At 39.6% G+C, this 14,017-nt stretch overlaps 1 protein-coding gene across 5 annotated transcripts in view; it reads left to right on the forward strand.

Annotated features, from left to right (window-relative positions):
* Positions 1-14,017, forward strand: part of exoc2 (exocyst complex component 2) — a 308,570-nt gene that overhangs the window by 212,325 nt on the left and 82,228 nt on the right. For 4 of the 5 annotated variants that reach the window (XM_072560529.1, XM_072560532.1, XM_072560530.1 and 1 more), the window contains one exon: positions 1,652-1,768. The exons of the other annotated variant lie outside the window; for it this stretch is intronic. In XM_072560529.1, coding sequence (XP_072416630.1) covers positions 1,652-1,768 — 117 coding nt within the window. The remainder of the gene's footprint in view (positions 1-1,651; positions 1,769-14,017) is intronic. 5 annotated transcript variants of the gene reach the window in all.

Raw genomic sequence — 14,017 nt, forward strand, 5'->3', positions numbered from 1 at the left:
GCCGGGAGCTCCAAACGGGCCAGTCACACTCTAAGGCCAATCTGACATCTGCAATGGTGACCATGGCTGAAGGCTTTTCTGAGGGTGTTGGGAAAGGTGACATCGTTTCACCTCTTGTTCAAAGCGAATGTCGAATGCATTGAGCTCAGCAGATGGGGATGTACTGTTGCCCACGATTCTGTTTGACTTTGCTTTGTGGCCCTTTATGGTGTAAAATATCTCCTTTCTTTAGGACCCACTATTTTACCCATCCACTTTCCATCTAGATTTCACAAACCTGAAACTAAAAAGCTTTCTTCAAGTTATGGGTGCATTCTCCATAAACAAAGAAAACTCACAATTCCAGATTCTTCTAACTGAACCTAATTCACCAGATTGTTTACTCTGTTTACTCCTATAATGCCTCCCAATGTAAACTAGTTCCCATTGGCCCTGTCACTGATTTTATTAAATAAACCAGGGCTTCAGAAAGCCTTCAAAGTTAATCATTTTATCCCCTCACGCTCACGTAGACAAAATCCTACATGCCATTAGCTCAAAATCCTGACTCTAAAATAAATGAGATTAAAATATATAAAAATTTCACAACTTACATTATATTATACTTCACTCCTCTTATTTGCTCTTTCGCCACCGCTCAAAACCTTAACACGACGTTTAGTGATGGGATCCTAGGCTAGGGGAGGTAGAAAAAAGTGCTTGAGATCTTGTGTTTGGCTTCTGGTAAGTAGAGATCAGTTTGCTGGACAACAGCAAGAACCTTGACCTCAGGTTTGATAAAAATGTTCAGGTTAGATGTGAGTAAGCATCAGCTTCAGAGAGGCACCTGTTGGAATGAGTGAGAAAAAGGGAGAAATTGAGACAGCCAGTGTCATATTGGGAGTTCTCAATGATAAGATTGAGATTTTGTTGCCAGGGAAGGGGTCCATTTGGAGTAAGAGTACTGCTGACGGTAAAGGCACTGATGCTAAGATGGTGACTCCTGGCTACAATTTGGGTATGGGGGCGAAGATGGCAAGAGCTCTATTATGTACCAAGTTCAACACATTCTTGCAGTGTGGGTGCAAGAAAATCAAGCTAAAAGCAGAGAACTTGATGTTAGAAAACAGAACTAAGACTGCAGGTTATTGTTAATATATGACAAGAAGTGAGATTAGAACAAGGAATAGGATCAAAAGGAAGTGAAAGGGATAAAGTTCTGGGCAATGTCTTTAATATGTATAAGTTGTTGGATCTTGCAATCCTTCAAATCTGATAGAAAAGAATAATTTTTTTTGTTAATGCCTGGGATGAGACAAAGGATGAAACAAAAACTGAGCACCCAGATAGATTTTAAAATTTTTGTTTTAAACAACATATCTTATTTTACTTCACACTTTTCTATGCTGGCTTTTCACGTTTTAAACAGTTGCAAATTTCAGGCACAGAGCCTTGAGCACAACAGAGTAAAATCGATGTTTTCAATACTTTCTGGTAACAGGCAGGGAAGTCTTCATATGTCAAGTGAATTTTTTGGGGCCAGGTCTTGGTGCATTATGATCAATGAAGAAAAATAGAATTTCTGGATTAAGACTGCATGTAATTGAATCATGACATGAAAAAAGCTACTAACAATTAATACTTGAAAAACTTTTGCTTTTAAATTCATTAGGAACAGAAACTACTCATTGTTCTCAGCAACTGTGAGTATTTGGCACACCACACCTTCAAGAATTTAGCGCAACATTTCGAGATGCATGCTTTCCATGGCACAGAGAAAATTGCTCAGGTACAGTAATCATGAAGGGTGTTGTAAAGCTCACTGTGATCTTTGAATAATGTAAAAGATTCCAAATTGTAAAAAGAATGGTTCACTGTAATCGAAGTTATTTTAATTTGGTTTTAGACCCTCAGTTCAACTCAGTGCGTATGCCAAAAACAATTGCAGTATTTCAAAGCATTTACCATACAAACCAAATCATACAGCCCAACATACCAGTGTTTATTCTTCACATAAATCTTCTGCCACCATTCATGGAACTCCATCAACATACTTAGATTTTATTTCTCACTTGTGCTTCAATGCAGTTATGCTGTCCAGCTATTCAGTCACTTGTTATAACAGCTCCCTGGAGTAAGAAGGATCTCCTGAATTTATGATTGGATTTTAAGGAAAGGGTCTTATTCTGCTTTCACTTAATATCCATCTTCTCTAAAACGTAGACCTTGCTGAGGTCATCACTGATTGTCTTTCTTCAAGACAAAAGACAGCTAGTCTGTTTAATTTTTCCTGAGAGTATAGCCTGTCAGTTCTGATATTATTTATAGTAACTTCATAGAGTCTCTAGTGTGGAAACAGGCCCTTTGGCCCCTCAAGACTATACTGACTCTCTGAACCCCCGTCCCCTCATCCCATTCCTGTAACCCTGCATTTCCAATGGCTAACCCACCTAACCTACACATCTCTGGACACTACAGGCAACTTAGCATGGCTAAAATAGGCAATCGCACAATTGTATACATAAAGTTTATTTCCTAAGTAAATGTACATTTTACAAGTTTCTTAATGCTTCCTGTATATGTTTGTAGTTCACCTAGTATTACATTATTCAAATTGATGTCGTCATCCATAGTTCTTGATTATTGTTTTCAGTCCGCAAGTCCAAATTTTCTTATAAATGGTAACAGGTGAACAGTACTGTTTCCTGTGGAATGTCACTTCGAAACTAGCATCAAAAATAAAAATGACCAGTCAAAGCTTTTATAAGTATATACACACAATGTTTGTCTAAGACAACAGTGGATTCATTACAGGTTGAGACAGGAGAATTTGTAATGGGGAATAGAAAAATTGCAGAAAAACTAAATGATTACTTTGTATGTCTTCGCCAATGAAATTACAAGAACTCTTCCACAATCAGAGAACATAGGGTGGCTGAGGTATTGATGGAAATTAGTATTAATGAAAAAGTTATGTTAGATACGTTACTGGGACTACAGGCTGATGTTTCCCTGGGAATGGATATTCTACATTTCACAGTGTTTAAAGTGGGATCTATGGAGATAGGTTATCACCAAAGTACTCACTAATTAAATTCTATACATTCTGAAGTGGTTCCTTCAGATTAAAAGGGAGCATATGTCACTCCACTATTCAAGAAGGGAGGGAGAAAGAAAAAGGGAAAACAGGTCTGTTAATCTGACATCAATTGGGAAATGTCTGAATATGTTATAATGGATTTTATAAAAGGATACTTGGATGATGATCTGATTGGATGTAATTAGCATGGATTTGTGAATGAGGAATAGTGTTCAAACTGTTATAGTTTTTTTGCTGATAGAAATACCAAAGAAGAGTTGATGGATTAGCATACTTGGGTTTGCAGAAACATTTTGATAAAGTCTCCACAGGAAGTTAGTTCACAAAATGTGAAGCGTATCAGAGAGGAGGTAATGTACTGGTGTAGAGTAAGTATTGGCTGACAGGCAAAAATATACAGCGTAGCAATAAACATAGGTCATTCTCATGTAGCAGGGTAGAGAAGGGGAAGAATCAGTGAGTGTTTTAAGATAATCGCGTCATTTAGCAAAGATCAGTGATTAGGCACCATCTGTTCGTAGTTTATATAAATGCTTCGGATGTGATATTTGCAGTGTAGTGAATGGCACAATGCTAGTTGGGGACATGTGCTGTGACAACATTCAAAATGGCTTCGAGTTTGGATAAGCTCAGTGCACAAGACTATGACAGATGTAATATGATGTAGAAGAAATGTGGAGCTATCCACTTTTCAAGGGGAGAACCTGCCAAAGTGATAACTATTATCAGGTAATATTAAACACAGGACTGTGGATGGTGTATATTTGAAATAAAAATTTAAAAAAAGGAAAGCGATGGAGAAACTCAGCAGGTATGACAGTGTCTGTGGAAAGCAAAACAGAGTCGCGTGACCCTTTATCAGAAAGGAAAGAAGCTAGGTCATGGTGGTGTTTATGCTGAAGCTGGGAGAAGGGCAGGGTGTGAGCATGGGGAAAAAGGAGTGCGTTAAACAGATGGAAATGGTGCTGAGAGAGAGAGAGGTAAAAAGAAAAGCAGACGAAAGGATTGCTGCTGAAAACCTGGGGGCAAGAGAAGGCTGAACCTCACCCAATGTCTGGTCATAACACAGGGATATTATTATTTTGCTGGAATACTGTGCTAAGGTCAATGCCCATTCTTCATCTCTAAAGCACAAGTGTGCAGTGCTGACCTGTTATAAACTGTTGTCACTTACTTTGATAGTTTGGTCTCTCGGTTTGAAAAATACTGCAAGTTTAATGTTAAGAGGTTGACCAACAATTTTGTCTTCAGTTTCCTAGTTTCTCAAGATACCCTGATTGGACATGAAAATGATGTTTTAAAAATTGTCAACACTTTTAATCTACAGACTGGAGAATGTACACAATCTCTACAAAACCTCTTCTTGAAAGGCAGCACATTGCTCATTTATAGTTTTTGCCTGAAAATCTTCTATTTTAACTTGTCTAATCCAAAAACAAATAAATAAAATAAACTGTTCTGTAATTTTGATCATGAAATGACATGATTATCTTAAAATGCTCACGGATTCTTCCTCTTCTCTACCCTTGCATACTTTGTATTAGGCTAATTAAAGCAACCCATTATAACAACTCTAGCTTTATCTCCTCTCTAATTTCCATACAGTTTTGTTCCTCTGTCTTTCTGTCTAGTTAGTGGCTTGTAGAATGCACTCAGTAGTTTAATGAGCGTTGTGTTGTCATATAGTTCACTTGTCATTTGAGAGATTCTGACCCCTCTTGGACGCAGTGTCTCTTCAGCTCTATGGTAGTGGATGGAATCCTTTGCTACTGGACACAGAAATTATACTGTAGACAGTAAGATGGTGGAATGAAACCCACCAGCTTTCCAGCCTTGCTTGAATTAAGTTCTAAGTGGCAAGGCAAAAGTGAGGACTGCAGATGCTAGAGATTGCTGCAGATGTTGGAGGAATTCCCGATGAAGGGCTCCTGCCCGAATCATTGATTTTCCTGCTCCTCGAATGCTGCCTGACCTGCTGTGCATTTCCAGCACCACTCTAATCTTGACTGTAAGTGGCAAGGCCCTACCTCCAGCTGTGCCCCTTTCTGGAATTGAGGCTTTTCAGTGGTCAATTAATGATTCTGCCTGGCTGCAATTACTTTAGCTCCAGGTTAACCAGTGTATACAGTGTATCAATTGCCAAGGAAAGCCTCAATTTGCCTTAATCTGTTCATGATCAAGAGACTGTACTTAGAACAGGAGGATGCTGTTGAGAGCCACCCATGCTCTCCATCACCCCATTCTGAGACCCATTCCCCCCAAAAAAATTATTTTCCATGGATGATCCTTTGTCCTGGGGATCCCGTAAATTGTTGTCCCAGCAATGGCCATGACATTTGCCATTGAACTGCCAAGTTCTGGAACTGCCTGGCTTCTGACTGGCTTGCAGCTCGTGGTCACTGGAACTCCTTCTGCCTGGTCCCAATTCTAACAGAAAGCCTGCTGGCAACCACTGATCTGCTTGATTTATTGAGGCGCCAACACATTTTCTTATCATAGACCCGAAGTTTGTTTATTGAAAATTGAATCAAAACTGCCACTCCTCCTCTTTTTTTCTTTCCTTCCCTAACTTGCATCAAAGAATATTTGATAATTAGCCCTGGTCTTTTTGAGCCTGGTTTCTGTTATCACCGCAACCTCATATTCCAGCATGGCTACCCACACCTGCAGTTTGCCACCTACATTTACCATACTTCGTTTCATTCCACCATCTTACTGTCTACTGAATAATTTCTGTGTCCAGTAGCAAAGGATTCCATCCACTACCATAGAGCTGAAGAGACACTTCGTAACTTTTTCTTAGTTTAGTTCTGTTTTCTTCTACATCGCTTTGTTCGATATCTGAGATATTTGGATCATAGATAGTCAAGGTGAGGTGCCGGAAGACTGGAGGTTGGCTAACGTGGTGCCACTGTTTAAGAAGGGTGGTAAGGACAAGCCAGGGAACTATAGACCAGTGAGCCTGACGTTAGTGGTGGCAAGTTGTTGGAGGGAATCCTGAGGGACAGGATGTACATGTATTTGGAAAGGCAAGGACTGATTAGGGATAGTCAACATGGCTTTGTGTGGGAAGTCATGTCTCACAAACTTGATTGAGTTTTTTTGAAAAAGTAACAAAGACGATTGATGAGGGCAGCTTGGTAGATGTGATCTATATGGACTTAAGTAAGGTGTTTGACAAGGTTCCCAGTGAGAGACTAGTGAGCAAGGTTAAATCTCATGGAATACAGGGAGATCTAGCCATTTGGATGAAGAACTGGCTCAAAGGTAGAAGAGGGTGGTGGTGGAGGGTTGTTTTTCAGACTGTAGGCCTGTGACCAGTGGAGTGCTGCAACAGTGTGAGCATAAGAGATATAGTTAGTAAGTTTGTTGATGACACCAAAATTGGAGATGTAGTGGACAGCGAAGAAGGTCACCATAGATTACAACGGGATCTTGATCAGATGGGCAAGTGGCTGAGAAATGGCAGATGGAGTTTAATTCAGATAAATGTGAGGTGTTGCATTTTGGGAAAGCAATTCTTAGCAGGTCTTATACACTTAATGGTAAGGTCCTAGGGAGTGTTGCTGAACCTTGGAGTGCAGGTTCATAGCTCCTTGAAAGTAGAGTCGCAGGTAGGTGGGATAGTGAAGAAGGTGCTTTCCTTTTATTGGTCAGAGTATTGAGTTGGGAGGTCATGTTGCAGCTGTACAGGGCATTGGTTAGGCCGCTTTTGGAATATTATGTGTAATTTTGGTCTCCTTCCTATCTGAAAGATGTTGTGAAATGTGAAAGGGTTCAGAAAAGATTTACAAGGATGCTGCCAAGGTTGGAGGATTTGAGCTATAGGGAGAGGCGAATAGGCTGGGGCTGTTTTCCCTGGAGCGTCGGAGGCTGAGGGATGACCTTATAGACGTTTATAAAATCATGAGGGGCATAGATAGGATAAATAGGCAAAGTCTTTTCCCTGAGGTGGGATGAGTCCAGAACTAGAGGGCATAGGTTTCAGGTGAGAGGAGAAAGATATAAAAGAGACCTAAGGGGCAACTTTTTCACGCAGAGGATGGTATGTGTATGGAATGAGCTGCCAAAGAAAGTGGTGGAGGCTGATACAATTGCAACATTTAAAAGGCATATGGATGGGTATATGAAGAGGAAGGGTTTGGAGGCATATGGACCAGATGCTGGCAGATGGGACTAGATTGGGTTGGGATATCTGGTCGGCATGGATGAGTTGGACCGAAGGGTCTGTTTCCGTGCTGTACATCTCTATGACTCTTTGACTCTATCTTGTTATTCCCCTCTGATACCTCCTGTTGTCCTCTTGCCAAGTAAGTTTAAATTCTTTCCAGTAACACTACCAAACAGCCCTCCACAATGTTAGCTCTGTTCACGTGTATTCTGAACCTCCGATAAAGGAGCAATATAGTCAAATCCAATCTCAATATCCTAGGAATCTGAAGTTCCCCCCTCAGAGCCATCCCTCTTGCTATGCATTTGCCTAATTCACCTTCCAATACCTATACTCAGTTCAAGGCACCAAGCAAATTGAGAATAAAAGCAAAATATAGCAGATACTGAAAATCTGAAACAAGCAGAGAGACTCCTGGAGAAACTCAGCTGATCTGGCAGCAGCTGTTGAAAGAGATGCAAAGTAACATTTCAAGTCTGATATGACACTTCAGAAATGAAAGGTATTGGAAAATGTTTTTTCTTAATTTACTTAGGAGGGAAATCAAAAGGGCAAAAAGGGGTATAAAATAGCTTTGGCAAGTAGGGTTAAGGAGAATCCAAAGTGATTCTACAAATACATGAAGGAGAAAAGCATAACTTGGGAGCGAATGGGGTCCCTTCGAGAAGAGCAAGGCCACCAAAGTGTGGAACCGGAGGAGATGGGAGAAGATACAAAACAAGTTTTTTGCATCAATGTTTATTGTGGAGAATGTGATGGAAGATGGAGAATATGGGGAAATAAGTAGCGACATTTTGAAATATGTACATATTACAGAGGAGGAAATGGTGACCATCTTAAAATGCACAAGGTGGATAAATCCCTGAGTCCTCATCAGGTGTACCCTAGAACTCTTAGGAAGTTGGGGAAGAGATTGTTAGGAAGACTACTAAGATATTTGTATCATCAATAGCCAAAAGTGCGGTGCCGCAAAACTGGAGGTTGGCTAACATAGTGTCACTATTTTAAGAAAAGTAGTAATAAAAAGCCAGAGAGCTATCGACCAGTGAGTCTGATTTGATGGTGGGCAAGTTGTTCATGGGAATCCTGAGGGTCAGGATTTGAATGTATTTGGAAAGGCAAGGACTGATCAGAGATAGCATGGGAAATCGTGTCTCAGTAATATGATTGAGTTTTTTTTGAAGAAGTAACAAAGAAGATTGAGGAGGACAGAGCAGTGGATGTAATTTATATGGACTTCAGTGAGACATTTGATAATGTTGCTCATGGTCGACTGGTTAGCAAGGTTAGATCACATGGAGTAGAAGGAGAACCAGCTCTTTATAAACAGAACCGGCTCGAAAGTAAAAGACAGAGGATGATGGTGGAGGGTTGCTTTTTAGACTGGAAGCCTGTGACCAGTACTGTGCCACAAGGATGGGTGCTGGGACCAGTGCTTTTTGTCATTTATATAAATGATTTGGATGTGGACATAGGAGGTATGGTTAGTGAGTGTGCATATGACACCAAAGTTAGCGGTGTAGTGGAGAGCGAAGAACGTTACATCAGAGTTAAACAGGTTTTTGATCAGATGGGCCAATGGGCTGAGGAGTGGCAAATGGAGCTAAATTTAGATAAATGGAAAGTGCTGTATTTTGGAAAGGCAACTCAGAGCAGGACTTATACACTTAATGGTAAGGTACTGGGGAGCGTTGCTGAACAAAGAAACCTTGGAGTGCAGGTTCATAGATCCTTGAAATTGGAGTCACAGGTAGATAGGATAGTGAAGAAGGTGTTTGATATGCTTTCCTTTATTGGTCAGAGCATTGAGTATCGAAGTTGGGAGATCATGTCGCAGCAAAACAAGACATTTGTTAGGCCACTTTTAGAATATTGCATGCAATTCTGGTCTCCTTACTGTCGGAAAAACGTTGTGAAATTTGAAAGTGTTCAGAAAAGATTTACAAGGATATTGTCAGGGTTGGAGAGATTGAGCTAAAGGGAGAGACTGAATAGGCTGGGGCTGTTTTCCCTGGAGCATCAGAGGCTGAGGGGTGACCTTATAGAGGTTTGTAAAATCATGAGGGGCATGATAAGGTAAATAGACAAGGTCTTTTCCCTTGGGTGAGGGTGTCCAGAACTAGAGAGCATAGGTTTAAGGTGAGAGGAGAAAGATTTAAAAGGGTCATAAGGGGCAGATTTTTCTCACAGGGTGGTGCATGTATGGAATGAGCTACCAGAGGAAGTGGTGGAGGCTGGTACAATTACAGCATTTAAAAGGCATCTGGATGGGTATATGAATAGGAAGAGTTTAGAGGGATATGGGCCAAGTGCTGGCAAATGGAGCTAGATTAATTTAGGATATCAGCATGAACGGGTTGGACTGAAGGGTCTGTTTCTGTGCTGGTATATCTCTGATGTGTGACTCTGATACTTTTGACAGAGATGGAAGAGGAGCAAGCAGTCAGATAATATAGAGGCCCAGTGCAAAAGACAAAGGAATTGTTGAAGGTCATGAATGTGAAAACGATGCAAAATGGGAGGAAACTGAAGTGTGAAAGGGAGAGAATTGGGCTCCATATTCAGAGAAAAGCAAACAAGACGTGGGTGGAGAGTTTAGAATGTAAGAGAAATAGAGAACAGGCAGAATGTGGTTTCGAAAGTTATGGAATACAACATTGAGACATCAAGACTGTAAAGTGCCTAACTGGAAAAAGAGGTATTTATTACTTGAGTTTGCTTTGTGCTTCATTGGAACTTTGCATCAGGCTGAAGCCAGAAATGTTTGAAGGAGGGCAGGGGATTTATTGAAATGGGAAGCAATCAAGAGTCTGAGTTATTCCTGTGGACAGAATGGAGGTGTTCTGCACAGTAGTCACTTAGTCGACATTTGCTCTCACCAGTGTCAAGAAGGTCACATTGTGAGCAACAAATCTTGTTGAGTAGATTGAAATAAGCACAAGTGAAATGCTAATTCACCTGGAAGGTCTTTTTGGGGTCTGGACAGTGAGGAGAGGGAGACAAATGCGCAAAAGTTACACATTGTGCAAATGCATGGGAAAGTGTCTTGTAGGACTGAGGGATAATGTTAAAAGTGATGGAGGAGTGGATCAGATTGTAAAGGATGGACCAGTCCCTGTAGAATGCTAACCATGAAAGGGGAAGTCTGTTTGGTAGTTGCATCCTAGTGGAAGTGCAGAAATGGCAGAGGATGATCCTTTGAATATGGAGACTAGTGGGGTGGAAAGATCAAAGGGAACCTTATCATTATTTGGGGAAGAGATGAGGATGAGGTATGGGTAAGAGACAGGTGAAGGGGGGGGTAAAACAGTGGGGTAAAATCATCGATTGAGGAGAAAGGAGATCATGTCACATGAAGAGTTGTGAATCTGGAATTCACTACCTCAGAGTGCAGTAGATGCTGGGACACTGAATAAATTTAAGGAGGAAAATGGGTTGAAGATTTATGGGGAATGGGCGGGAAAATAGAGTTGAAGCCATATTGAGATCAGCCATGATTCTATTAAATGGCATTGCAGGCTTGAGGGTGAATTGCCGCCTTGTGTTTTTGTACCATACTTTGAAACAGAAATGAGTATAGTTTGTAGAGCTTTTCTGAACACTTCAGGCATGTCAATTTACAAAGGCCCAGGTAACCACTAATTTTATCCATTAGTGTGAATATGATTATTAAAGCACCTGAATGCAGGAAGAAGCAACTATTTAATAATGTGACTAATAGATTCTTAGTAATATGATATGAGTATTACATTGCTTTGCTTGTTAGGTGTGGAAGTGCTTTTAAGAAAATTCATTGAGCATCTTACACAAAAGAGGTGGTTCATGATCATAATAGTTTGCAATGCTCACTGTGATCCATTTGGTTAGTTCTGGTATCATCACAAGTTATTATCGATTGTATGTTACGCTGTTACTCATCAAATGTGAGCTAATACTGTCCTGCTCTTGTACTGTTCTGTGGCTTTCAGATTAGTTGTCATCTCCTTCTTCCACATAAAATCCATCATTTGCCTTTGCAAGTTACTGCCCTACCTCCAACGAAGAAAAGTGACAACAGAGAGGGAGAGCAATTTTACCATTATAATGTGGTCAAAATGACTGTTCAAGTTCGGGGTGGGGAGGAGGTTAATGGAATGTGGAGGTCGTAAAGAAAAGTAGACGTGGGTGCATTGTTTTTTTTTCTTGGCAATGTTGTTGTAAAAGAGGACAGTTTGCCATGAGAATTTAGCTGAGATGTCAAGTCAGCGTACCATCAAGTAGCTGCATCATTGTTCAGGGAGTTTTTCAAAGAAAGTAAAGGTCATGCTGGGTGATGATGTTTTTCCCTCTTCTTCATAAAAATGAATCATTTTCTGATCAGTGAGAATCCTTCCGGTCTTTGTGACTTTCATTATAGTTTCCAGCAATTCAATTTCTGTTTACAAGTAAGATGGACATTTCGGTACGATAGAATAAGCATTCCTTGCATTTGATTGTTCATTGACAGATATTTCTTTTACTCATGCAATAATGAGTAACCTACTAAAGATAGCACTCTTTGAATGCTGAGACAGTATAGTTAATGTTGGTGCCCCTGATGTTAATCAGGGCAGCATGTTATTTATGCCCTTCTAAGTAGTAATTTTGGAGTATGGAGGATTCTGCATATTTAGCTGCTTGGGAATCACTAGATATGTTTCACAGGTTGATTGTACTAAAATCGTTTGAACTAATGCTTTGCCGGTGATGAATTTTACAATTTTGGTTCTGTACATTATTAAACCCCACACCTGGATATTCGCAAGGCGTTTGGTTTTGTGAGACCTGTTGGAAGAGTTGTAGTCAAAACATTAATCTTAAAATTTTCAGCTGCTGTTTTGGTATTGAGACCAAGTGATACAGCAGTATCGATGGGCATCTTGTGCAATGTTGGAAGAGCAACCGAAATTGTTCACAAATGTGAAAGAGTTGAGCTGTGAGGTGGCTGAGAGTAACTCAAGACTAGACAAAAAAATAGTTGAGTAGTGAACCTCCAGCAGTTTATGATACTAAAAAGTATTAATGTGGTAAATATTGGAAAATAATGTACATGAAGTGATGAGCTCATCCATCAAATTTGTCCCATATAGTAATGTTGTGTACATATTTTTATTTCAAGGCCAAACACACACACTTCTGCTCTGAAATGCAGCTCTTTTGTACAAGTTTAGATGAAAATTATGATGAAGTCAGGAGCTGAGTGACTCTGGTGGAATCCAAAATGAACATCAGTGAATGGACTATTGGGAATGCCAATTTACGGTAGTTTTGGTGGGTTGGTGGTTTTCCTGATTCACACCACCAATGGTGATTGTTAAAAAAAAAATCATCAGTAATGTTGTCAGACATTACTTTTATAATTGATTCTCCTCCAACCTTATTTAGCACTGTTATGAATAAATTATCTGTGTGTTGTGTAGTCAATAATTTTAGATGAATTTTAACAGAAATTCTTTGCACAAAAGAGGAGAGATTCGTTGTCCTGAATCCCAGGCTAATGTTCTGTTGGATGTGAGACTAAAATCCATCATGGCAGATCATGATTTGAATTCAATAAAAGTATGGAATAAGAAACTAGCCTAATGGCAACTATGTGACCACTGTCGAATGTTCTGAAAACCTATCCGTTTCACTAGTATCCTTGTAAGGAACAAAATCTGCCAACCTTACCTAGTCTGGCTTTATTGTGACTTCAAACCAACTGTAATGTGGTTGCCTCTTAATTTCCCTCTACATAATTAGGGAGGACCAAATGAATGTCAACCTGGCTATTAATATCCACATTTCCTGAATGAATTTAAAAAGGGGCATGGTATGACAATGGCCAATATACTATGAAGAGCCAAAAACAACGTATGACTATTGTTTCTTGTTTTTTTGCCCTACTCTAAAGCTTAGTTATGGCTTACTCTCAAATCATTGAGGGGCTCTCCCCCTGTCACCAGAAAACTAGGTCTACCTACAGCCTCTTGTTCTACTCCCACAGCATATTTTCCAGTGAAGAAGGTGGTTGGTGGGTTTCCTGATTCACACCACCAATGGTGATTGTTGTTTAGCCAATTATCCTTTCATCTACGTAAATGGGTGATAACACTTTGATAATAACAGGATCTAGGGTGGGTTACGCAGATTGTTAATAGCAATTTTACATGAGAATTGTTTTTCTCCCAGTAGAACTTCCAGTATTTAGCCCACATTAAGAGAACCATTCACCACTAATTCTTTCCAATTGAATTTAACATTCAAACAAACACACCCTACTTGGCTATGTCATTCTCTTATTTGCATCTATTTGACTGGAATTAGGTATAAGATACTTATTAGTTGTATTTTACTAAGGAAATATTTTTCATAACATTCACAGTAAAACAGTATCAGCAGTATACAAAAACCAATTCAGGAGAAGTCTTTAGTTGTACAGCAATATTGAAATTCATTTTGTTCTGGTCATGGATATAATTTTCTTTTTATCAGTTATTATTAATATGGAAAATTCAACAGAGAACTGATGCTTAATAAATGCAGCAGAGTGGTGTAGATAAATGTTGCATTCGATAAAGAAATCAAAACAGTTATTCAAATTTCAAAAAGTGAATTAATCATTAGATTATTTTTCCCGGAACTACTTATTCAAATTTGTTGATTTTTAACTTACTGACAAGAATGCTCTTTTAACTTTTTTTTAATGTAATGTTTTTAAATCATAATTCTATTTTATAATAACACAGACCATGTGTGGCATTTGGGGA

This window comes from Chiloscyllium punctatum, chromosome 41 (genome assembly GCF_047496795.1).
Source record: "Chiloscyllium punctatum isolate Juve2018m chromosome 41, sChiPun1.3, whole genome shotgun sequence".
Taxonomy (NCBI): domain Eukaryota; kingdom Metazoa; phylum Chordata; class Chondrichthyes; order Orectolobiformes; family Hemiscylliidae; genus Chiloscyllium; species Chiloscyllium punctatum.